General features: G+C 49.2%; 1 protein-coding gene across 7 annotated transcripts in view; it reads left to right on the top strand.

Annotated features, from left to right (window-relative positions):
- shaker (potassium voltage-gated channel protein Shaker) overlaps nt 1–26999 on the top strand; it is a 244728-nt gene that overhangs the window by 11872 nt on the left and 205857 nt on the right. For 6 of the 7 annotated variants that reach the window (XM_076369394.1, XM_076369393.1, XM_076369395.1 and 3 more), the window contains one exon: nt 3834–5078. In XM_076369394.1, the coding sequence (XP_076225509.1) occupies nt 4909–5078 (170 nt within the window). In that variant the 5' untranslated portion in view covers nt 3834–4908. Of the gene's footprint in view, nt 1–3394; nt 3579–3833; nt 5079–26999 lie in introns of those variants that run through there. The other variant, XM_076369397.1, reaches the window with a different exon arrangement.

Here is a 26999-nt window from a genome sequence, read left to right as displayed (position 1 = left end):
ATCCAAATAATTGCTCTCTACAATGTTCCTGTTTCCGTTCCGTTCCGTTCCGTTCCGTTCCGTTCCGTTCCGTTCCGTTCCGTTCCATTCCGTTCCGTTCGTGGTTGTTCAGGGCGAGGCTTAATTTGCGTGACAACGTCGACCCGCCTCGAATCCGTCGAACGTATCGTTGATCCGAGCCGGCAGAGACGAGAAGGAGAGAGAGAGAGAGAGAGTAGCTCGATGGGAATCCCAGGAGTCAAGACTAATTCCACAGTGGGTAAAGCGTTTCCAACGATCCAACGAATTCTCTTAGAACTCGCAGAGATACGTCCTTTCTCGATCTTAGTCGATGAGTATACCTCGCTTGGTTTTCCCGTCAAACAAATTGTTCGAATGTACAGGTCAAGTTATCGTTATTTTGGTCGGTGTAAACGTTCCGCTAGCGATTAAGTATTGCGCGAGAGGGTACGAGAGAGGAGGAGAGAGAAAGGGGGCTGCCTCGATTTTGTCGAGAATAAAATGATTTTACCTCGCGACCCACTCACGCAAACTCTCCGACGCGGAACTTTCGTGTACCTGCCGGATGCCGGAGAGTTTCCCCGTTGGCCGACGACTCCGAAAGACGATACATTTTTCCTGGCGCAACGCGAAACGCGAAACACGCGACTTTTCCTACCCCTCGTCCGCGACTCGTCCATGTTACTCCAGTTACTCCGGCTACTCGACGAAAACTAGTTCCCGCTTCGCCCCGAGTTGCACGCTACGGAGAGTCTAACGGGGCCGTGTTCTTTTGTTAGAAAAACGAATCCGTCGGACGGACGGAACAGCCGCGTGGAAAGCTTCGGGGCACGCGGCCTTTCGAACGGGGGAGAACGGGCTTACCGCGATGCACGAAGGGGTCGCTTTGGATTTCTCAATTCTAGGGGGAATGCTGGTTTAACGCTAGTGCCGACGCGAATGGTAAAGGCTTCGACTAGCTACGATATGCGGGATTGAATTGTTGCAAGGAACAGAAGAGACGAAATGTTGCACCAACGATTAATGGAAGATAATGGAATAGTCGTTTCGGATTTATCGTAGCATTCGGAATCGAGAGAAACAAGTGTCTTTTAGCAGCCCGTTGAAACGAAGGGTTTCTTCGAAGAAAGACGCCGCAATTATCGAATGGTTCGCGACTGGCGACGGTGCTAGTCGCCGAAAATTCGATAGTGGCGGCGGAGTGTGCGTTTCAACCATCACGGCACATCATAACGTTTGGGGCGTGCAACAGCTCTTGACGTGTTTAGACCTTTGCGAGCAGGCGCGTGAGTGTTTCTAACCGACCGCCTGTATCGCGGGTTCGTGCCTCTGACACTGATTTGATTCCACTGACAAGCCGAGACGTTTGCGCCCCGTTCACAGCTGCAATTCGAATTGTTTCGCCGGCAATTATCGGATCGCGACAATAACTACGTTGGCTAACCGGCGCGGCAATTGCATCGAAGTTCATTCTACGATACTTTCAGACAAAATCTATTTATCTTTGAAACATCGGTCGAGTAGATTTACCAAAGAAGACCACCTTACAATTTATAGAATCAGTCTCGACCCTTTGCACTCGATGATATTTCTCGTTAGAGATACACCTTGCTTTCCGAGAAAATTGATTATCGATGTGATTTTTTGCAATTAACGCGAAGAATAGTTTCGCAGAACGTCAAGGACGGAACTATTAGACGAAATTTAATATTGAATTTTCAATTTTTCACTTTTCTCGTTTCTCGAGTGCAAAGGGTTGAACGATAACTAATTCTCTAGGTAGAACAGATGTTAATAATTGCCGAGTGTCGAGTGTCCCGTGTACATGTAATCGTGAAATTAGCTTTGGGAGTTTTTGGATAAACAAGAGGAGGGGTGAAGAATTATTGCAATGCGAAATTGAGAATACAAACGACGGGTTAACTCGTTCTCCCTAGCAAACAGGTTAGCGCTATACCAATGTTTACACCTGAGGTACTTGGTCCAATGACCCGATCGATTTTCCACGCAATCCTATAGCACAGACTATTACAACGAGTCTATTGTTTCGAGATATTGACTATTCTTGGTGTGCAAAGGCGACGGTATTTTGGGATTATGTTTACCGAGCCTATTTAATTACTCTTCCAGCGTTGAGTACGTCTAGAGATTTTGATCCTCCGGTGCAAAGTAATCTCGTGCATTAGCTACCTGACTGCTGGTCTAACGAGCAAACATAGAATATGCGCTTTGCCTTCCTCTGTAGATGCTGCTCGCAACATTTTCCAAATTAAACTCAAAGTTGATTTATAAGAAGGAGTTATCCACGATGCGTTTGAAATACCGGTAAAAATTCTAACTTTAAAGAACCTCGAGATTAGAATGAAATTTGTGTAAATTTATTAGACGACAATGTTATGCAACTTTGATTTACGACTCGTTGGGGGCGAACGGATATCCCAGAGGAGACGGTGGAGGATCGAACACCGGTTTCGTCCAGGTTCAATTCCTGAACGACGATAATAGTATAATTTAATTGCCGGTCCGAGGAAAGTTCGACGGGGAGGTTGAATAAAGTTCGAAAGTCTTGTATTTCGGCGTGCTTTCAGCGATTGAAACTGGAAGAACGCTTCAAGTTCGCTAGGTTTCGCGAAGAATCGGCTACGGCCGAGGCGGTAGCTACGGAATATACGAGATTTCTTTGAAAACTGTCCGTTTTTCGCGAGTACTTTGCCAATGGATCACGCGTCCTTAATGAAACTTGGCAGATACTCGGAGGAAACCTTCTTTTGCCCTGACGATTCGTACTTTCGTGGGCCAGGTAAGTGGCGTGGATCGTTCCAGCCAAGTTAGACGCCATTATGTCGGCGTACGTGTAGTAGTGTAACCGTCATATTTCTAATGATCGGGCACATTCTTCCGCGATTGCGTAGACTTACGTGGCAAGGACTCTAGGCTGATCGATCAAATGTATTCTCTCGCTCTACCGTCTGATTGCCTCTAACCTTTCGGTCGAAGTAACAGCTGATAAGAACGTACACGTGTCCGTTACTTCCGAAGAAATCGTATCGTTAATACGGCAGGACTGATGACTTTGGCAAACTATATAGTATGAGCAGCAGAATGTCTCGCAGAGTATCGAGATTGTCCCTTGGAGTGTTCGGCTCGAGAAAGAATTGTTTAAATGGGAGGCTCGATTGTCGTCGATTCCCTAGTTTCCCTTCACCTTTACGTATTCGCCGTTAAAACCTCGCGCGCGTTCAGCGATTGGATTAAAGCCGAGAATGAGTTTGCGCCGTGTTAAGATTCCTCGCGTGCGGAAACCTTACTGCGGCTCGGCTCCGTGGCCCCCTGGATTGGCGATCGTCTTGCTAATTTCAAATCGATACGATGCCATAACGAGCAACAATTGAAAGGTGTCGACGCGGTGTCCGGCTTCGCGATGAAACACCTCAAGTCACCCTGGCAACCGCAACCTTCGTTTCTCGTTAGCGTTCTCGGTGCTCCTTGGAGTCTACTCGATCGTGGCAATGAAACAGCGTCGACGAACGTTCGATTTCCGACGGGGACTGGAAACTCGCGGGTCCGTTAGCTCTTAAGTACGACTTGGGAGTGCAACCGAACGAATCGAAATTCGGTTTCTCGTTTTCCGAGGTGTCGATAGCCGTTTCGTTGCGCGCTACAGAGGTCTATGGAGATGAATCGGTATCGAAGCAATGTCCCATCTTGCGGATGATGGAACCGAGTCCGCGAGTAATCGATCCCAAAGCCATTGGCAAAGAACGCCGAGAACCACCATCTCGATCCCACGATTCAAACGAAACCCGATGTAACGAAAAATTCTCTGTTCCCAGGCCGGACCGAGCGAAGAGCGAAAGTTCCGTGAGACGACGACACGGAGTCGGGAAGAAACGCGGGTATCCCGGCGGGGGGCAGGAGGAAGGTTAGAAGAGGGGACGAGTCGAAGCCGCGAGCCAGCAAGTGGAAGAAGAGGAGAAAAGTCGCGCGGGGTGGCGGACGGGAGGAGGCGGCGAGGCGTGATCCGGCGTGCGGCGAAGAGGATCGATCGAAGCTGAACCGCGAGAAACGAGCCGCGACAGAGGAGAGAGAGGAGAGAGAGGAGAGAGCCACGCGAATCTACACACATATCAAGCACCGCCAAAAAGAGGAGTCTGGCCAGTGTGTCTCTGAAAAGTGTAAGCCAGAGAAGGGGCTGCGGGGCCGGCAAAGCCTTGTGAACCACACTAAGGATTTAGATGGTGGAGGTGCTCGGGAGGCGGGCTAGGGAGCCTACGGGGCCGATCGAGGCACCTCGCAGCTACGCAGGGCCAGGCAGCCCTGCCACCGATCGCCGGCAGCATCTCGTGCAGCCGTGGCCGCGTGTCTCTCGCGTTCTCGAGGATGATCGCCTCTTAGCCGGTGGTCTGCTCGCTGCTCTGACCGATCGTCGTCGTTCTTGTTGCGTCGCAGCTGGTAACGGTTGCCGGAACCTGGCCGACCGTGGCCAAGACATTTCGGGGATCGGTGCGCGACAACGGTTCTGTGTCTGTGGGGAGGTCGCCGCGAGGCTGGAGCTCGCGATCGTCGCGGTCGCAGTCGCAGCAGCCGCAACACCCGAAACACCCGCAACACCCGCAACACCCGCAACACCCGCAGCGGATAGTCTGGCCAAGGAGGAGCCGTTGCTGGACGGCGAGCAGCAATCGGCCGCGGACGCGATCGAGGCTCGCGTGCCCGACGCCGGTGAACGCGACCAGACCACCCGGGACCAGCCAGACACAGCGGACACCACCGGGGCACCGGAGGATCGCTCGCCGCGTGACAACTGGGATAAAGTGCTGCGCGGAGGAGGCGTGTTAAAGGCCGGGATAGAGCATCGGTTGGAGCCCGGGACGGGCTCCCGCGAAAGGATCGAGACTGGCGAGCGCAATGTGGCAAAGCGGCGGCATGGGCGCCCATGCGGCCAACAATCCATGGATGAAATTGATGGGCATTGTCCACAAAGAGAGACGGCATCACGACTCCGGGTCCGCCGCTGCCGCCGCTTCAGGTGTTCAAGGATCTGCGACTACCGGCAGCAACGATCGGACGCTCAATCAGTGAGTCCTACCGCTTCATTCCTGATATTTTCATTGGTTTTAGCTGTTTGTCGGTTCTCCACGGTTTTACCGTTTACCGAGCTTCGACGAGGCTCCAGCCTCGTAGATTATAGCTTGGACCTCGCTCCTACTTCGACGGTTCAAGTTAATCTCTCCGTTGACTTGTTCGCTGGGCAAAATGGCCAGTCGCGATTCTGCTCGTCAATCTTCATTCTCTTCTTGCGCTTTCTGGCTTTAATGGAGAACGATGAAATTTGTCTCGCCTACGTACCCGGTGAACAGGCTAACGGAGAACCTTGTCCAGAGAATTCGCCGCGGTGAAATATTTCGGCGTTTCACTGCATCGACGTTTTTCCCGGTCTCCGACGGGGACTGGTTCAGTCTGTCGCGGCAACGCGATCAACTATTCGCAATTACAGCATCGAGAGCCGCAACGATGTCAGGTTGGCCTGTACACTCGCGTCACTTTTCAAGCGAACGAACGAAGAATACGTTCAATCGCGGATATTTCTATGCCGTCGTAACCAAGTTAAGCGGAAAGGTCTATCGCCACTTTTAAAGAGATGTCGAAAGAAATTTCATTTCCTCTAATGAACGTTGCGCAGCTGCTCGTCTTTTCGATAAACGTCTACTTAGATTACCTGGAATACGCGTGTACGCGCATAGTAACGGGGAAAGGCAACGTATGCCGATTCTTTTGAGCTATACCAACTGTTAAACGATACTAACGAAAGCCAGGTGTCTGACTGGTTTCGAGCGATCGGTTCGTCCGATGCCTATAATCCAGATAAAAGCTCGCTAATATAACGAGCTCGTCAACGAAATCACGAGCGTCGTTCGTAATCGCGTGAACATCGACGCCCGGTGAATCGAAGAGATCGCGCCTGATCTTCGCGTCTCTGATAGCGTCGCAGAATCCGCTGGTCCCGTGTGTACACTTCTCCTGCGACGATTCGCAGAGCCGACGCTACGGTGCGGCCTGTAATCAAATGAATTCCCTCTTTTAACGCTCGATATCAATATCTCCGGCTTCCCTCTATCCAGTCAAAGAGGTTCTCCGCGGTTTCATTAGATCGGGCCGGGATCGAGGACGAGTTGTAAAGGGCACTCGAGAGCCGGGGAGAAGCATCGTTCACGCGACGACGCTCGGTTCAGGGCTGGGGGTGGAAAAAGTGTTCTCAAGCGGGTGTATCTTATCGAGAGGTTGCCGCGTCAATCGCACGGAATTATTTATCGCGAGCGGATTAACGATCCGGGACGGCCGCGGGATAAACCTCCGAGCCAAAGGAACCGATAATCTTGTGCCTCGTTTTCATTTCCTTGCAGAAGAAAATACGGGCTTTGGAATCTCCGCTGATGGGCCCGCTGTCTATCGAATATAAACCAACTCGGACGGTCTACAGAGACTCTGATCAATGTTGACAGTTTGCAATGGAAGTTTCTTGTTTTTCTGCAGCTTACTTTGCCAACTGAATAGATCTAAATAGATCGAACAGAGAAATACTCGATTAGAAGAACTTGACAATACTCTTACTATATTTCCAACTTGTCGAAATGTTGATTTCTTGTAAGTTTCCGCAAATCTGGTCGATCCGTGGTGGCCAGTGGCGGATTCGGGGCAGCGTCGATGCGGACAGACTCCGCGAACAAGCATCAGCCTCTTTGTTTCGCTCTCGCCGCGTCTCGAGCGCGTTTCCACCGCGGTTTCGCCCGTGTACGTGTGTGTGTGTGTGTGTGTGTTTTTCTCTGACCGGCCTAACAATGCGACGCAGGCTCCGGCACTTTCGCCCACGGGTGCAGCGCGCGTACACGGCGAACAGAAGCGTAGCTACGTTGCGCGGCTGCCTTTGTGTAGCTCGGTCTCTCGTCCCGGGCCGAGCGATTAAAAAACCGCCTCGTTTCAGGGCTGAGTCGAAGGGTTTAGGTCGCGACAAGAGCAAACAAGACGGGGTACGCGGGGAGAAATAGCAGCGCGCCGCTAACAATGCTTCTCTCCTGCGCCATTCAAACTCCTCCACGAGACCTACTTGCTTTCTGATAAGTATTAGGTCATCCTACACACAGGACGGCTCTCGCTTTGCCACGCGGCACGCGGCACGCGTGCACCGTTACGAACGGCTTGCGCCGTGAGCATGGCGGGAGGGCTCGTTCGCTCGTTTCTTCCAATTATTCCCTGTAATAATTCATGTTTATCCAGCTTCTTTTCAGAATTTCTTGTATTTCATTGTACGCCATCTGGAAATGGAAGCAATTCTAATCAGCCGATTCGAATACGATTCACCAGGGACAGGTTCACCGACGTGGCCAACAATTGGAGTCACGTACCGCGTTCAATCGCGGATGGACCTTATTTAGTAAGAAGATCCTACTATTCGCGTGTAGACGCTCCCCTGAATCTATACTATACTATATCGAATACTCGAATGACAATTCCCCAAAGATGGATTCTGCCATCCGCCTTCCGTTGGCAGGTTCGTTGAACGATTTTCCCAGAGTTTCTCGCGAGCTTTACCGGCACTGGACCACCGGCAAAGTCTGACAAGCAAGAGTAGAAAAGATACATTACCGTATTAAGCGCATCGCGCGAAGTAAACGAGGTTCGCGGGGACAGGCTCACCGATATTCTCCTCGGGAAGGCGGTCGTCGTTAGTTGGCTCGCCGTTTAGCCCCGTTCCCGCGCTACACGAGCCCCGACAGGTTTCATTTAGCAGCTCCCCGGTGACGATTCTTGCCGTAAACTCATTAGGGCCCGAGTCCGGACCTAGGCGGAGGCTAGGACATTCCTTTTTGAATTTCCACGTAGTCGTAGTCGACGCCGCGTTTCCTATGCAAATTCGAGCCTCGATTTTCCGCTGGGCAGCTAATTTCTGATATTCCTTTTACTTTCCACGCCCCTTTGTCCCGACGAATAATTATTCACGGCGCGGCGACTATAGGAACTTGTAATTATCGAGTGCTCTCCGCCGTTCTTCCTCAAGATTTCGCGTCTGCATTAATTCGAGACGTAACGATATTCGATCAGAAATTCCATTCCCCCGTTAATCCTTGAACGAACGGTTCAAAGAAATGATCGAATATTCTCCGACAGCGTCCTTCAGGGTACACCGGACAATAAAGAACTTTTGTTGGCAGAGTGCGACTTCTGTTGGCAGGGATCGTTAGATCGTTGGACGATCCGCGAAGCGTTGGTCAATTTTACTCGAACCTGTACACGCGAGCAAGCATCGAAGACGCTTAAATGGAGTTTTCCAACAAACTCTCGCATCTTAGATTTCGCTCTCTATTCGAAAGAGACGTAAATTCGCGATAACGTTACGAGCGACATCTCCTTTTCACGGATGCCGTTGTTCGAATGATCTTTCGTCGCGATTATACGAGAGCTCGTGCTCGAAAAATCCCCGAGTCGATAGATTCAATCGAATTAGACGAAATTCTGCTGCAGACCCGGAATATTTCACTCGAAGGACGCGTTATTAGGTACGAATTAATTCGCTCGGCTTCGGTCCAGTTTTAATTCGAACCCCATCGCGTTTATCTGCGGATTAAATTGTTAACCCGCCCATGCGCGAATAACGATACACAGCCAACTATAATTGCGTAGAATTATAGACGGGTCGAACGTTTCCGTAAATATCGAGCAACGGTGTTCCCGTCTGTTTTGATAAATACGGACTGTCGCGTCACTGAAACGCGTCGGATAAAAGTTGACATCGCTGCGTTTTATTGGACATTATTGCGAGCCGTTCGCGATCGAGTTATAAGCTGCCAATAAAAACGAAGAATTTCAACCTCTGTGATCGTATAATCGCGAAGATTGCGAGGATTTCCAGCACAATTGAACAGGAACCAAGGTCGCTCGCCGAAACGAATAATTATTCTGCTCTTGTCGATGTTTCCTCTCGAAGGAAAGCACCGTCTACTTGAATAGACGAAACGCGATCCATTAACGCAACGCGCATTACGTTCGATTAGCCGCGGCAGAAATCGGCCGCGCTGAACAGCCGACACACACTTGCGTCGCCGTCGCGTCGATTTAATTTGATCGCGGCCGGCCTCTTTTAATCGAAAGCTCAGCCAGGCTCCGGTGAGGGGGACAGCCGGCTTTTTCCGTATCTTCGCGTGTTGTTTCGGGCCGTTCATTAATTATAGCCGAGACTTATCGGAATTCGATATCGGCTGGCCAATTTTGTTTACCAAAGTAGCCAAGTATTCGAGAACGGAGACGATAGGTCTCTCCACGCTTCGCTGTCGTGACGCGTTCGGTCGCGAAACGACGCGTGAACGCTCGACGCTCGTTGGGTTTGCAGTTCCGCGTAATTACGCGAGCTGTAGCCGATAGTCGTCGTTCAGTGATCGAATCAATGTTTAATCGACCCTTCGAATTGCTCTTTCGATCGTCGCTCGTCTCTTTTTCAACGCATCGTCGAAAGGTTTAGCTCGAAATTACATAGATTCCAGTCAGAGTGAGCAGAAATATTGTACTCTTATCAGCCGCTACTCTGTGTTAATCCGGCTCTGGTCTACAACGTAATACCACTGTTGATGCCAGGGAAACACACGATTACGACTACAGGGCTAATATCGTTAATCCGTGAACACAACTGTGCGTGGAGCGGGCAGATCCACGTACGTCCGGCTTACCAGTAGCGAAAGGGTTAATAATTGAATCGATTGAACCGGAGCCAGGAAGCCAGAGTTGCGGTGCCGGCGATGTTCTTCCAGTTTGTGGTCGCAGCGCGTTTAGAGGAGAGAACGAGGTGTTCTAATGGTGCGTGTCCGCGAGACGCGACTGTGTTATTCGATGAGATTCCCTTTTAGTATTTGATCTTGAAAGTTTCGACGGAAATCGATCGGAATAGAAGGAATCGTGATGCGGCAAACCATCAAGTTTCTAATACACGATATTTACGAGTCTGATTCGATTATAAAGCATTTCCCACGGATATCGTATTAAAAGGAGAAAAGATCGTCGGCATTGCAGCCGTTTCTAATGTTCGTGTACAGCGAACGTTCGCAAACGTGTCTCACGACCGCTCTCGAACGACGGACGGCGTATTTATGAGAAAGTAAAATGTTTATTCTGCAATGCAGAATCCCATTCGTTTCATGGACTATAAATTCGCCGGGCAAAGCCAATATTCGTTCTGAGAAGCTGGCTCTCGCCGAAACCGACCGGGAACCGTCCAATACTTCGAGCCCTCGCGTTGCGACGCGACGAAACGTAAGAGGGACCATTAATGATTGACCAGGGGCAATACGATATCGATGCACGTCCGCGGATCGATTCCTTCGGACAATTCGAACTCTTCTCCTGAACGGCGGAACAACCCCTTTCGGATTGGTCAATCCCAATATTTCAATCCGCTGTGACCTGAATTTTATTTAATCCGACTGGAAATATTTGATTGGCTAAATAATATGGAGCTGTCTAACTGGATTTCCATTCACCAGCAATTTTACAAGAATCTATGGTTCGGAAATAACAAATTCTATGGAATAATGTTGAAACGTCAACGTTTCAATAAAATTGAGTAAACGCGAGAACATTTCTCCGACAACCTAAGGATTTATTTGGATATACTACTGGGTGCACGAGTCCTCTTTTGCTCGGAAGGTCAAATGTTTCGCGAATCTCGAAAACTTGGCACAGTATTTTCTGGTGCAGTGTGTGTCAGAAGATTGCTTTCGATGAGAAAGGGCTGTGTTTAATGTTGCCTTTCTTCTATCTCAATAAATTCTTGACAATATAATTGACGGGCAAACTAGCATACTGCATTTTTCACATTGTTCATCGTATCGTTAACACGGTCATTGGAATAATTCGTTATTGCTCGAAGCGTGATTCGTAATTACGAGCAGCAGGATCACAGAGAAGAGGGGACGTTGCGCTTCTTGAGAAACGAAAAACGAGATAATCTTCTCTGTGAATTGGGTTCAGCGTTGGATATTGTACGCAGACTCGTGACACAAAAAACGAAAGGCTCTTTCGGTCCTGTTAATTACGTGCTGTTACTAATTACGCGGGTATTGATGCTCGACGGTTAGCACGTATATAGTAGATGGATATCTCTGTTTTAATGATTTCACAGCTGCGACAAAGGCGTTTGAATGGCTGAACGAGAAGCAGAGGAACTGGAGGGCGAGTGTCGTCGTATTTTCGAAGATAAAGGACTACCGGTCCTCTTGTCAGGTCGACTGCGTGATTCATTTGTTTCTTTGAATCCTTTATCGGGTCATTTGACCGGTTGCGGTACCGGTTCACTGTTGAATTCTGTTGGCAATTTTCGCCAGAAAAACCAAAGAATCGTTAGGTCGAGGGATCCGACACGCTAAAGACCGGTTAGGAAAGAGTTTCCGATTCTCCGGCGCGGAATTGGTCCGAGGCCGACTGTTCGATCACTAAATCATTGGCCGGCAACGTGTTACCTGCTCCTACGAGGATATAATAAGCCGTGAACGTGACGCGAAGTGGCCATTCGAAGCGAAATTCAAATTTTTACGACCTCCGGAGAGCTCGGCTGCCGGCAATGACGCGCGGAATTCGGCACTTGAGCACATTTTAAGAGATTACCCGGATAATCGAAACGAAAAACGGCCGAACAGGACGACGCGAAGCGAAACGGACTGGAACGTAACAGAACATAAAACGACGATACGAAGAACGAAGCGGAATGGATTCGAGTGGAACGAGCCAAAATGAAGCGAAACACGCGACGAGACGAGGTAAAACTCGTAACGAAGTGGGAATAACTCGGAACAAACTGGAATTGCACAGTGAACTAACCGAACCGAGGACAACTCTAGACAAATGAAACAACAAAACTGATGATTTATCCAAGTTTAGAAAGTTACAGAATACAATAAAGTAATATTATTTTTTGGAATTTCCATTAAGAAAGCTGCCGTCCCGGAATGTTCCCGTGGCAACGGAATAGTACGGTTACTAAATCTTGTCTGAAACCGCGAATGTAACCTCGAAAAAATATGATCCACGATACGATCCCATCGGAAGCAAAGAATTAACGGTCCGATCGGTTGTCATCGTACGAGCGGTGAAAATTCAATTCCCGTCGTTTGAAACGACGACAACGTGGTCCGAGGAACGTGACGTATGGCCGAAACTTTCCTGGCGTGGTTTCCCTCCGCGATCGTGGCCAGTACCGCGGCCGGATTCTGCATGGAATTGCGCGTGCCAGCCGAATCCGTGGCCCCTCCCCCGTCCCAGGACACCACGATTAGAATTCAACACGTCCCTCCGAGCCAAAAGATTCTTTTATTGCCGCTATATCGCATTGTGTTTCGCCTTGACTCGAATTCGTTATTAGCCCGCGTCTCCAGGCTAGGTATCCTTTTATTGCGCCGTGTAATACGAAATATTGGGTCGCCCGTGGGGGCAGCGCCGTTTATTCAAATTTCAAACTTTTTATTCCTCGAGGCGGGCGACGGTTTCGCGACGCGTTCCAACTTCTGCGCGAAACAAACCTTTTTTCCCCGTTTTCCCATAAGTATCGCGTTCTCGCGAACGCCAGCCAAATGTTTGCGTTTCGGGAGGGTTCGCTCCGTGGAACGAGGTCAGAGTGATCCATGCCAGTGCGAGCGATTTTTCTGGAGCACCGTCTTCCAGGTCGAATTGCGAATTTCGAATTTCTAGGAGACCAGTCGTACGTTCGATACTCGAACGATTGCGTTTTCATCTCGATGCTCGGGGCTAGGCTGCCGCAGTTGTAGATGTTTCGCGGAAGAGCTCGTCAACGCCCTCTCGAGCACTTTATTAACCAGAAGGTTAATTAAGACAAGGGCCATTTACAGTTGGCGTATTAGTCGGTCGTATTCAGTTGGAATTGGACGGTTCGTTGGTATACTAACCGCCGCCGTCTGTCGGTGTACACTCGAACGGAACACGGTGTTTGACCCAAATGTATGTGTACGATGTTCCCGGGGGATGTACGAACTGCTTGATGGCTGATTTTAGAACCGATCTGACGTTTAAGGGTCCGCGTATAATGGGCTGCAGGCAGGAGAACACTGGAGAGTCGCTTGTTCCTCGAGTTTATGGTACTCGATGTCCCTCATCGGCTGTAACTCGTGCTCTTACTACCGGTAAACTCTAATACGAATTATCATTGATTATTTACCGTCGGTGTTAACCTTCGAAATTCGAAGATAATCGAATTCAGAAGACGAGGATCGATTAATAATCCATTTGCAAATCGGTCCTCGCCCGAAGGCCTGATCCGCTGTACGGTTGCGCGGCTCGCGAACAGAATCAGAAGCACGTTAACCGAAGAGATACGTTACTTCCAGAATTCGCTCGCAGGGCGTTCGTATTTCCTGGTGTAACGGCAGTGTGCCTTCGTCACGATCGATAAGACACATGTTCTTTCGGTGGAAATGCACGTGGCCGATGTATTAGGCATCTGAAGTATTTATGCGATATAGACACGGAAGGGTGCTCGAGGCGTGCCGGGTATCCGAAATATTCGACATATTTTCCAGAGTCGAGTAGACTCGAAGAGAACGTTGCGGAGAAGCAAGTAAATCTACAGGGACGTTTCATTTGATTTTCAAAGCACAAATCGACCCGGGAGCAGCAACAAACCTTTCGATTCCAGGCAGCTTTGTTCAATTGCCGCGCAAGAAAGAACGCAGGAGTGAAATATTTGTAAAATTTGTTAGAAGCGCGTTCCGAAGTGTCCAAGATTACGGATTCTATGGTGGTTCCTCAGTGGGCCATTCGTTAGCGATTCGGTGATTCGTTACCGGTTGTAGCGGGGCATCGGGGTTGCGTTTGCCTGTCCCTCATAAATCCGTCTGAAATTAGCCGAATTAATTCGGCTGCCTTGCGATTACGGGCGAGCGCAGCTCGTTCGTTCCTGGTATCGCGATTGGCCGGCCACGCTGACACTCCGTCGACGGTAATTCGCTCTGCTCCCGGACTCTCCGATACTCCGATACTGCCGGCCATTTTTCGAGTTCGTGGTCAATTGCTTCCGGCCGTATGTCATACGCCAATCTGAACTTTCTCGCGTTATTCGGCCTCCAATTAGGTCGCGCGAACGATTCCATATTGCTTTTCGAACTCTAGGGAAACTGTCGAGTGTTCGTGCGATAGAGATTGGGCAGTTAGTTACGCGCTAAGAGGCGAAAGAAAATAAATGTAGGAAAGTTAATATCGAAAGTTGTCGAGACATTCATTGGCTCGGGGACGTGTAATTCGGCGATAAGAAGAACAGTAAGAAGAGCAATAATGATAAAACCGGAAATTTCTGGGCGAGAGGTTTCTCTCGCCGGGAAGAATGATTAAATCGCTTCATAAAAATGTTTCCCGGCAAGAGGACTCGCGCACGGGGAAGCGCTCCTCTTGCTCCAGATGCTCGGTTATCAATTTCTCTTTCTATTATCCCGAGTGATCCTCGTGCGGTTAGCGGGACCGAGTTGGGAGATCGCCAGACGCGAGACCGCGGTTTCGAGCCTACCGACTTGAACTCGCACAGTTGGTTACAGGGCCGCCGGAAGGAACTGGTCCGCGCGCCTTCCGCGCGAGGAAGCATTTCCGGCTGAGAAGAGATCGCTGGGCTTCGTCCGATTTTTCGAATTTTTAAGACACCGAAAAAATCGGAGTCCCTTATCCCGAGCATTCTCGTCTTGGCAGTTTCTAGGGACGGTAATAATAAACCCTCCCAAGCGAGTTTTCTTTCCGGCTCGTTTATCCTGCTACGTTTTTCCTCCGTTTTCCCATTGGCCTGGAGAAACATGTGTCCATCGCACGCAACCCGGATATTTTTACGGACCTTCTTGCGGGGAACGTTTCCCAGCTCGGAGAAGCTATTGTTCGTTTAAGAGGGAAGATACACGGAAGTTCTCTCGAATATTTTCCCCCGAATGTTTCGCGCAGATGGGCACAGAATTCGCTTATCCTAATACCGGCTGCGAAGTTTCCTTTATCGTGTGACCGGGAAATATTACCGTTGCCGTAGACTCCGCTTTCGTTTCGAACGTTTTTAGGTTTACGTGTTCTTGTTCTTCGGTAAGCGTTTGCCTTTCGAGGATCTACGGAGCAAGAGGTTTCGAGGTTGTATCTCGGAGAATGTTCAACTTGTTCGAGATTGCCGTTGAAGAATCATCCAAACGACAACGGTATCGGCTAACGCTGAAATCGGTACTGGCTCGGAAAAAGAGGAACTTCCTCGAAGATGCTCGAGAAGAGCAACAAGAAAATCGTGAAACCGTCTGTTCCCGTCTTTTGTTCCTTAGCGAAGCGTCTTTGAATCCGAAGATCATCTCGAGAACCGTGCCGTTCTCGGCTCGCTTTTATCCTCGCTGCTAACAACCGTTTTAAAAATGGGAGCTCTTTTAAACGGATGCGGGCGCTCCGGTTCTTCTTCCGAGACAACATGTGTCCGCTTCGTATCTCGCTCGATACTAATCCCTCTTCCTTTGAACTTGAGCGTCCTTTTTCACGTTTAATGCCTCGTCTCTTCAAGTCCCGACAAATTGAAACGAATAACAATCGACGTGCTAGGATTCGCAATATTTTCTAGCGCAGAGAAGTGCGAAGAAATTTGAAATTTCCTTCAAGTTCAGTCGAAACATTGAATGTCTTGTCTCGAACGCGACGGTAACACCTGAAACAAAGATTAGCCACAATGGCGGATTTTAGATCGTCTAGACGAGACCTATCGATATTATCTTCGGCATCGTTCCTCGGCCACGCTACGTATGTAGGTGGCGGCGAGCCTTTGGAGGGAGTAAGAATCAATGGCTCGCGGTCAATTTGATCGAACACGCCCGATATATCGGCGTTAAGGGAAATAAATGACAACGGAAGAGACCGAGCCAGCATTGATTTCATCGTTTTCTACTTTCGCGTGCCAAATGGTTCCGGATATCTCGCGCCCATGTACAAGGTCGTCCCACGGGAACGCTGGGCCAAGTGGCCAGCATAAATCTAACTATGCGCAAAGAATTTCGGAAATTCCAGCCAGGAAACTGTTCAATCTCTGGCGAATATTTACGAGGATAGACTTTCCGAGCTGATTGATAAAACTCCTTGACTCAGTTTGCGGTAATGGTAACATTATTTCCTCCAACAATCTTATTCTTTTGTGCGCGCATTCCAATAAAGATCTACTTTGCATTTACCTGTAGACGAACGTTCCGTTCTTTTCAGTTTCTCGGCTGGTCGCTTTGGACGAGGCAGAATCTTCAATTTCACTCGCGCGGCCATATTGCTTCCCTGGTCATGTGACCCAACGGCGGCAAGGAAATTTAAATGGTTCGAGAGTTTCGCGGTTCGATTTCGTGTCACGTGACGCGGCCCTCCCCCTAGAATGCGCGTCACGTGACCGGTAGGCCGTCATGGAGGTGCACGAGGCAGCGGGAAGTGTGTTGTGCTCTTTAATTTCGGTGGAAATTGTGTGTTTAATGGTAGGTAATTGTCTAAGGACAATGTCGAATCGAAAGATAAACGTTGTGGAAAGCTACGCATGCTCGAGGAACAAGTGGATCGTACTCTTGCGTCCATTGTTCGCGATTCGGTGTCACAGAACTTCCAGATTCTTCTCCGTCACATTCTTTCTATCGTTAGGCGAGATTGCACCGACCGTTTATTTTTTGATAACCTTGCAATTAGTTCAGTTTCTTCGGTTTTAAGATTCGTTTCCGATTCATACGATAGAAAGAGCGAACGCTATACCAGCCAACCTCACCGTCGCGGTGAGGTTAGGATTAATTCCGGTTCGACACCGCCAAAAAACATCACCCAGCTGGCCACTGGTGTGAAAAAAAAAAAAAATGACAAAGAAATCTCGGGAAATGTTTAAACCGACGCATTGCTATCGACGAGTGTATAATCGAATTGGTCTAGTCTACCTGGTCTATACTACGTGTGAAAGTTGGACCGTTTTTTCCCGATTTATTTTGGCTCGAAGCATTTGTAGCGTGCGCCAGTAGCGGTGCATCAATATCGTCGTTTATACCGTTGGAAACAAACGCGAACAGTGCTCTCGTTGGCGCGAGAAGCTACCTTCATTTATTCACCGCTAAACCATTGTACATTACCCTTTGAAAGCGCGGGAAAGAAAGGGAGCACGGGTGGCGACAAAAGCGGAAACGGAGGAGACACCGTCGTTGATATTACGAAGTGACGAAAATGTCCACGGTTATATTTGAATCGCGTGACAGGAGGCGTCGAACGGCGCTGGTCGGCTGGCGGGAGGTATCGTATCGGTAGACGCCACAGTAGGCGGAGGATGCTCGAGAGGGAGGGAAATTCAACCGCGATGCGTGGTTGCCTGGCAAAAAATTCTTCCGATACGCGATTCAACGAGCGATACGCGAGAAACACGAACGTACAGCGTCTATCGGCGAAAGATACTCGACCGTCTTACAGGGTTTTCACTCTGTTCACCGAGGAAACGGTTGAAATACCCATCCCGAATATCCCACTGGGGACCTCCACGATAGAAAACTCGGCTGACCAACAGATTAAGGAAAACTCAGGAAAAGAGAGAGCATGAATCTCGAACGAAGGCATGCTATCGTTGTAGAAATAGGATCGGTCGGAAGAACGAGCTTAATGTCCCCCACCGCCCTCCCTTATCTTATTTGCAAACCAGGAAAACATTCGGTAAGACCTACTTCCGGAAATGTTATTCCGCGCAGGGAGAAGTATCCTTGGAAATTATTATGTCCGAAGAAAAAGAGAAAAAGTAATAATCTCCGGATACGTCCTTCCCGGCGCCAACAAGTATCAGGAAACACCTCCTCCCCCGTTCCCCCGTCGAAGCCAGAAAACTGTGTTCCACTCGAAGTCGCAATTCTATAAAATCTATCTCGGGTGGCAGTAACCGGTCGAGTGTTTGCCAGTCACGGATAAAATCAATCGGACGATATTCGCTAGTCGCGCGGCTCGATTTACATTCGAGCGTCGCGTCGCCGCGATTGGATGGCCGAACGTGTGTTCCGCTTTGCAAATAAATCGCGCGTGAAATATTTTCCAGGCCGTCGACCATTTTTTTCTCTCCCGATAACGTTGACATTCGCCACGGCGCATTAATATCGGCCGCGGGAACGGAAATACGAGATCCCGTGGAGCCTCTGTCCGCGATCGCGCGGTTTCGACGCCGAAGCTAATTACCTTTCGGTCCCGCGGAAGACTCCCATCGTCCGGGAACGGTTCATAATCGATCGATAGTTATCGGCCGGGAAGTCGAGCTCTCGAAAACAACCGTGTGCACGCGGGACGTCCTGCGACCGAATATTCACCTTCGAACGAGTTATTTCCAGTGAATTGTCGACGGTTTAATCGGGCATTCCCTTGTCCGACTGTAAAGTATTTCATTGGTGCATCGTTCGTGAAACGATCGCCCCCGGTTCGAATTCGACTGTCGGATACTTTAACGTAAACTGGCGTAATTAACCGAATTAAGCTTCGAAATATCTCGGTTCTTGGCTTGGAAACATCTTAATCGGATGTTGTCGCTTTAAGCTCGAGTCCGCAGCCGATCGATCGTCGGATCGACTTTCGACCGGCGGAGCCGGGATACTAATTCGAGAGCATGACGCTCTCGCGAGGACGTTGAATATTTCACGGCGATCCCGTTTCTCTAATTTTACATCAATCTCTGGTCTGCTCGGCTACGGTGTTCCAGTACTGTGCGCGAGGCGAGTGAAAAAGGAAGAAAATCGAATCGAAATGCCGCTCGAGCGGTTCCTTTGTCGGCTTGACTGTTCCGATCGACGATCGAGAATGCCTATATAATGATCCTCGGTGTAATCGCGACCGTGTAATTGTCCGCGCGATCGCGCGGCACCGATCAATCGCGGGGGGATTTTCGATCGTCGGGTTTCTGCTCTCTAACGCCGACTAATTGCCACATCTCGGTCCACGTGTACTACCGCGCTCGAAGCTTTCGAGTGTCTCTAGTGTTCTCTCGTTACGCGTTTTCCACTCGAATCAGCGACGCGAGGCTAGTTTCAGCTGCGCTCCTTTGCCTCTGATGGATCGCTTTCAATTATTCTACTGCCGATTTTCATCTTTTTCGACAGTACACAGATTCGCGGAATGTCGATTTCCAAGATTCAAACAACAACTTTCAACTTTCTTAGGAAAACAGGAGAAGACTAATGGCCTGAGCGCAAAGAATCTAGCGTCTAGACGATTAGCATGTTTCTCGAGATATTCATCTGGGAATAGGTGATACGTCTGCATCATTCAAGACATCGTTTCTTTCAATTCTGGCGAGCAGTTTTACCGGATATCTAGACTCCCGCGACATAGAAAATGCAAGCCGATGGAGTTCCATTTTGGAATGAGTATCTTCAGCAGCGATCGCGCGTAAAGATGTCGGCGTTCGCGGTCTGTCGAACAGCAAACGTCATAGACCGAAGTCAATCTATCTAAAAGTAGTTTGTCCCAGTTCTCGGCTAGCCTTGCCGGGATTCTTCGACGACGATTACTCGCTGTTGCCCAGGCTTCTATCCTTCGCCCTTCCGGTCTGATGTCTGCGGCGTTTCCTGCTATACTCCTGTATATTCGTTCGCTCCGCGTTAAAGCAACAATGTAATTGCTTCTCCGTTTTCCTGCCGCGAATGACAGATTTCCGTGGAACGATTCTGAAAACAGAACCTTTACCTCTCGAATTGCACCTCTCGATAGCTGGGTTTCGGTGTCTCTCGTTGTCTCGTAGATGCTCTAAAAGACATTCGACCATTATATTTCGGTAATTTGTCAAAGCTCCGTTTCAAAGTGGCTGTAGGCTGTCACGTCCGGTCGGTTTAATGATTCTCAGCTTCTCGAAGAGAATCTAAATGCAATTATTCTAACGGAGGATCGATGCGCATCGGAACAGTCGAGCAAACGCTGCGCCGTTTATTTGCGATTCGACTGTGTACACCGAAGGAATCGAGTTCGCCGCGGCGAAAACAACCCTGCTACGAATTATCAGTTATCAGCGCGGTCTGGCAAACAAAATATCGCGTCGCCGCGTTTCCTTCGATTTTTCATCGGCGCTGGAGCGGGCCGGCACACCGGTGCATTTATCAACGCCGCTGACAAGCGCCATTCGTCCGCCGCGGAAACACAGGTTGCCCGGCCGCGGATCCCTTCCGATAAAACTGGAGCTGTCCGTTCGAGAGACCCCCTAACGCGCACTCGATAACTTACCCCCTCCCCGGGCTACGAAGCCCGTTTTTACTCACGGATCCTTCGTTAATCCGCCGATTCATTGAATTCCGAGGGAGAGAGGGCAGAGGAATCCGGACGAATTAAGGAGGAATTATCGGAGCCGCGCATTTACTCGGCGAGAACGCTTTCGAGGATTTTTCTCTTGGAAGTTCGGACCGCGGAAGATTCGCTAACCGATTTTCAAATGAATTTAGCTGCCTTCTTCGGAATTATCTGTCGCCCTTTCGCGATACCTTGTTCTCTCGAACGAACGATTATATCATCGTGCCCCTGTGTCTCTATTACGCGAATCATCCTCTGATTCTTTTCGTTTATCTAGAGTACTCGCGGAGCTGCTTTCTTTCAAGTATTTCTTCCAGATTTCCTATTATATTTCATTCATTCTATTACATTGAATCGAGATTAACGGAGCTTTCAATTAGTTTCTGCGATGAAAGCTTGCTTCACGAACGAGTTCGAGAGTGATTCTACTTGTTGGCCTAATCCTAGTCGTGGTAGATCCTATCGAAACCCAGCTCCGACTTCTGCGAGTGGGCCCTAGTTAACCGACCTTCTCCACTTCGTTAAAAATGTATTTGTTTAATTACGGAAATTATTTCGCGTCGGTTCGCGAACACCTCGACAGCTCGGTGTTTCTAATTACCGGCGCGAACGGAAGGTTCGGTAACGAAATTACTCGAGAGCCTCGTTAAACTCGCCAGACCCGCTCCGCGAATAAAATGCCGAATAAAGGGAAGAGGAACGAGCGTAGGCGCGCGGGCCGCGACGTCGAGTAATCTGCGCCGGGGGATTCATGAATCTCATTTCAATTTCAAATTTCTGACAAAGAAAGCGCCGTCGCGTTACACCGCGCCGTTCCGTTCGACCGCTAAATTCGACGGTTTCTTTAAATCCGCTGGTCGTCCCCGAGTCCGCCCCTTCCAGAAAAAGATACGTGCGCGTTTCGCGGAAACGTCGAACGAAAACATCGAATAATTATGGGAAAGCAGCGTGCGGAGTTTCCCTTTGCTTGGAAAAACCGTTACCTTGCTACGATTTAGTTTGTCTTTGATTATCCGCGGTTATCGTCTGCGATTCCTAGAAAGCTTTCCGATGTATGCTCGATTATCCTATGGAATAGGTATTTTAAGGTATTTACCTACTGGAATAGGTATTATCCTATGGAATAGGTATTTTACCTTTTAAGGTAAAGGTATTTACCTATGCAATAGGTATTTTTATAGGTGTTCTACCATGAATTCCTCGAATCCGTGGAAAGCAACGGATCCATTGCGCAGGATTCGCAGATCGGTCATGCCGCAACAAGCTTGTCCACGTATTTATTGGACGTCCCTCGCGAGACGTGACATATTGATCGTAATAATAGAGCGATTAATAGTAGCCCACGCGGTCGCCGCTTCTCGTCCGTTTCGCGCTATTATTAATCGGGGAACGTCCCACTTAACGTTTAATTCTAGACACGCGTGTGCCGCGTGCGCCGCGTTCGCACGCGTGCGTGGACGCGCGCCGGCCCGATACTTCGCTCGCGAAGTGCGCTTAACCTTCCGCAGGTCAATCCTTCTCGTTCCGCGTCGAGTGCCCTTCGCACTCTTCTATTCACGGCTGCTCCGCTCGCTGCCAGAGGACTGGCTGACCGACCATTCCCTTTTTCCGAGTGAATCATCGATTCGACCGCGATTCGATTTTTTCCAGGTATTTTCTCCGCAGAGAATTTTTATACAGAGACAGCCTAGCGTGAATTCTAATTCATTGAGTTATTTCGAGAGTAACGTGTTTTTTTCCGTGTTAGCGTTTAGGTTCACCGTCTATCGTATCTAATCTTTATTGTTGCAGTACCTTAGAGATCGAATATTTACTATTTCAATGTATGTTCTATATACTTGACATTATATCATCGTGTTGAATGCAATACTTAGTATATTAGGGAAAGAACGCAAGTAAATTGTCTTGCGGAGAAATCACTTGAATTCATCAACGAGCAGCGGTCAATCGCGCGTAACGACTAAACGAGGCGTCCTAGTCGTAAGCGGCACCGCAACGGTGCTTAAACTTAAATCCCGACGATCTATTCGACGCCGAATCGCTTTTACTCTCTCGATAAAATTCACTCGGTATTTATTCTTCCCGAGCGACAGGGAGATGCGGAAAAATAATTCGCCTCGAATTTCGCCTCGAATTCCGCCTCGAAAGACGAGTAGAAGAGGAACCGAAAGAAAAATGTCTTCGCGCGATGTAGGTTGGCGAGTTCTCATTACGCTCGCCGTCGAAGCGGGAAGCTAGAGAAAGTGGGAAGGGAGACGCGAGAAGAAAGGCTTCCGAGAACTCCAGCGCGCACAGTTAGACATTATCCTTTGTCTAAGCACCTGTTGCGAGTGTCGCTCGCCGGCGACCCCCCGTTGCCGGCAGAAAAAAACCGTGTGTAACGGCGGCCGGGCACGGTAGCCAGCGTTATTTGTTTCGGCGACGCTGCTCGCTTCCTGTGGCGTCGTTTCTCCGCTTCCTGACTGGGAAGCGTCCCGTCTTAATTCCTGTCCGGTTGACACGGTCGGGTTCCGTGATCGAGACCGAGGAAACCTGGCCGTGTCTCTTCTTCCTGCTGTGCTGCTAGCTAGAGGCTTTAGTCCGTAGATATTCGAGATAAGTCGAGTTGTCCATTGATATCGTGTCACCCTCGATCCTAATGGAATTCTCGTTCACATGGGAAAACCTCGACGGGTATAATCTTGTAGCCGCACAGGTTTAACCGAATCCCCTGATTGGCCGAAAGTTGCTAGTTAACGTGGAATGTTAAAGGATTCCAAGTACTATTGCTAAAGCAAGCTCGGTATACACCGAACGGAAGTATCCGTCGGCGTAGCCGTTCGAATAGTACCGAGGCGAGCCGTGGAATCGTATCGGCCGATGATCTACAACCTTCCTCGTCGCCGTTTTACACGGCATATCTAAAGTAGAACCGGCCGGCTATTTATAGGGATCGCCGCACGCGTTTCTGCGTTTTACCATCGGCGAACGGAGAACCCTGAGAGGGTCTGATTTGAATACATCAACATGCTAAGTGGCTCCGACGCTAGCTCTCCCCGCGTCGCGACGGGAGTAAAGAGAAACGCGGGGACAGCGACGAGGCGCGTTTCCATCCGCGGTCGGGCCCCGAAACGACGCCGTCCCAGAATTCGATTCGGTGTCATGGCGCCCATCGCGCGTCGCGCGTCACGCGTCGCGCGTCGCGCCGCGCCGCGCCGCGCCGCGACGTCCGCCGACAGGAAGTTCAATAACGCGCCGGGGTCGATGCGGCCAGTGTCGCTGTCTGTTTACCGCGCGCATCGCGATCGCATCGGGGTTAATCGTTGTCCTTCGACACGGTTCGACTGGGACGTAATCTGATCACGCGTTAATAATAATGATTGAATTGTTCAGCTTAATGTCGCCGTCGGCCGCGGTTGATGATGCTCGATCAGATTTAGGGGACAGCTGATCTGATCGCGTGTTACACCTTCGGTCGGGTGATCGACTGATTTTACATTGATATTTTTCATCGGAAAGCGGAGTGATTTATTTCGAATTTATCATTCTTTCGTCTCGAACGACAGAAGCGAAGCCGAGGCCCCTCGTTTCATTCTCAATGGATTCCAAATGCAATCTTTTTCATGCGAGTTTTATCGTTTCAAAGAACAGCGGTGAGAATAAGAATGAGAATAAGAGTAAGAGTAAAGATGTAATTTCGACGCTTTTCAGTGGAAAAGCTGTTCCCAAGGGGTTAAGTGGAAGCATGTTACCCCGTTCTAGCTGCTAGCGAGATCGGGTGACGCGTTCGCGCGTTGCCATTGTTTCTTAGCTTAAATCGCATCAGTGTATAGCTTTCTAAGAGCAACCGAGCCCATTGTGTCCACTCCTCTTTAACGTGAATTGGCCTGTGGCGTATCCGGTTCAGCCGTACACGCTCCATTGTTGCTTAGCCCATTCAGCCGGTAAAAAGGCTGTTTATTTGGAAGTCCCAGCCTCGCGTCGGTTTATAGTCTTCGTTGTTGGCCCGGTTTCCATGAATGCTTTATGAATCGCCTCCGCTTGCCCGCTGTCTCTTCGGGTAGATATTTCGGCCGATAGCTCGCGGCTGCTTAGCGCAGCGTTTACTTTTCCGCGGAACGCTCGAGTTTAAACGATTTCATCGTTTCGCGGACAGAGAATCGGATCCGAGCTTCGATGTTTCTGTCCGCGGCGCGTTTTTTCGTTTTTTCGTTTTTTCGTTTTTTCGTTTTTTCGTTTTTTCGTTTTTTCGAGGAAATATCTCCTCGTTCCCATTTTCAGGATCGACGAGAAACACACGAAATCGTAGTTTATTAACGACCGTACCGTGAAAACACTGGGACTCGCTGAGGTTATTCGTTTATTGTGTTCTCCGTGTGCTATAATAGCACACGATCCGTGGTCTACTAATAACGAAGAACGTGCAGCAGACCAATGTCGATTATAAATAGTCGGAGCCAGGAATAAATTTCAAAGGGGCGAATGGAAATTATTCATGACTAGAATGTGGATTTTATGCATTCGCCGCGTTCACGAACGCACGGGGCGCAATCCAGCGAACACTTTTGCTGGAAGTTGAAACAATCCTCTATGCGATAATGGGATTTACTGCAATTGCCGACATTAAATGTACCGATAATTCTTTAAATAGCAAATATATAAAATTTGTTAGTCAACTCGAGTGTTGGAATCGTAGGCTGATGACTGAGACGATAGACGACGAGACTCGAAAAGAATTGCCACTGAAGAATCGTTGATCGATTCCCCAGTCCCAATCCCCTCGTAACAAGACGATGTCTGTCGAAACGCGCAGCGAGTCCGATTATTAAATAACGCCTTCGCAAAGAGGATTCTCGGGTGGCAAACCGTGGGAACGTTTCCGTGGCAGACAGCTCGGCGCGATGCGCGGACGGGAGGCGAAAGAATCGAGGGAGACGAAACGCTGGTGCGAGGGACACACGGAACTACCGTGCTTCGGTGTCACGTAGAAAGCATCGCGCGAGTGAAATAAACGCCGAAGGCTGCAGAGGGTTTCGACTGGACGGAGTCCGGTGTCATTGAAAAGGCGTTCGGTCGCCGTTGGAAAGGAGGTTGGAAAGGAGGCTTTATCGCCACCGAGGGTGGAAGGCAAAAAGAAGCGAATGGGGCGAAACGGGCGAAACGGGTGAAACGGGCGCACGTGGCGAATGGGGTGAATGGGTGACGAGGGAGGGGGTGGCACGCATAGATTCGAGCGCGGCCGCGGTGACGTTAAGAATAACGAACGGGGACGAGGGCAAGTGCGAGGTTGTAACCCGTCCGACCGTTTCCGTTTCCGTTGCCGCTTCGTTCGCTGTCGCCCGCGTTTCCACGTCGTCTCCGCGAAACAACTCTTCGCGGGCGGAAGGTCCAGCCGAGAACTAAATGTGGCGCGCTCAATGGAACGGTTACCGGAGGTTCAGACTTTTTCGAAAGTTTCTGCGATAGGAAGTTTCAACCTGCTACCGATTTCTGGGTTAGGAATCGATCTGAGAGCGGTATTTCTTTCTTCCTGGAAGTTTGTTTCGGTGTTTCTTTAGGGGACTTTTCATTCCTTTCTTATCGATGAAATTCCTTGTTCTCTATTTTCCGCTTTCTACTTTCTATTCGCGAATTTCTGCATGCTCTGCTTTCCACATTCTACTCTTTACTCCCTAGCCTTCACTCTCAACATCCGTAAACAGTGGTCAGTGGTAAACAGCTTTCACAAATGATCCGAAATAATCACTTTTGCAAACCTAATCACAGGACGCGATGCATCGAAAGAAAACCGAGAAAATACATTTGAAAGAAATACATTTGGTTACGAATGGCTTTGGTTTCTGTTAGATTTCGGTAACGCGTGTCGCAGGAAACAAATCTCCGTGTATGTTCCATTTGTCAGGATTGATCCTCGCGAGAAGAAAGATTTGCGCGCACGTGCTGTCGGCACGTTTGACTTCGCTATCGTTTCGCCCTCTCGGCTCTTTACATTTCGTCGGGAAAGAATTCGTGTGTGTTTCCTGGACTCGGCGTATTTTATTGGGAACCGTCCGGTCGTTCTCGGCATTGTTGCTCCCGCACAATGGAATCATCGTGTTTCCCCGATTCCACGGTTCCATGTCAATTTCAGTTACACTTTCAGCGTATCGTTTAATGCGGTCGTTATCATTGCGTTCGGCGGGAGCTCGCTTTTCAGCCGGTTAATTGTCGAAAACGCGCCCCAGCGATTGCAAAGTCTGTGCAATCGGTGGCTCGGTGCGCCGGTGCACAAAGCGCGATACACCCGGCTACGTTAACGAGTGCACCGTCGGTCTTGATACCGACTTCCGTTAATGACCGACTGCGAATGTAATTTATATATTGTCTCCATCGAGACTGCCCTCGGGGCAGGAATTAACGATCCGGGAACGTGTCACGCGGGTAAACGGTGTTTTTCATCGAGATTGTTTATCTGCTACGATTAATCTGTAATATATACAATAACAATAATACCAGAGTTTATCGTAAATGGAAGGGTGAACGGGTATCCGACTGAATATCAGATGAAACGTAAACTGTTACAACTGTAGTTAAATCGGAAATACGGTGGTGTCTGTAGTGGAAAGCCGTTTCAATCCTATAGAGTGAAATTGTTTAGTATCTGTAAAAAGAATGTTCAACCTTTTCAAGATACTCTATCATGATCTACAGAATATATACGCAGTGCTACGAAT

The sequence above is a fragment of the Nomia melanderi genome, chromosome 7, assembly GCF_051020985.1.
Source record: "Nomia melanderi isolate GNS246 chromosome 7, iyNomMela1, whole genome shotgun sequence".
In the NCBI taxonomy this organism is placed as follows: domain Eukaryota; kingdom Metazoa; phylum Arthropoda; class Insecta; order Hymenoptera; family Halictidae; genus Nomia; species Nomia melanderi.
Note: the sequence above shows the minus strand (reverse complement) of the source record. Positions and strands in the feature narration are given on the sequence as shown.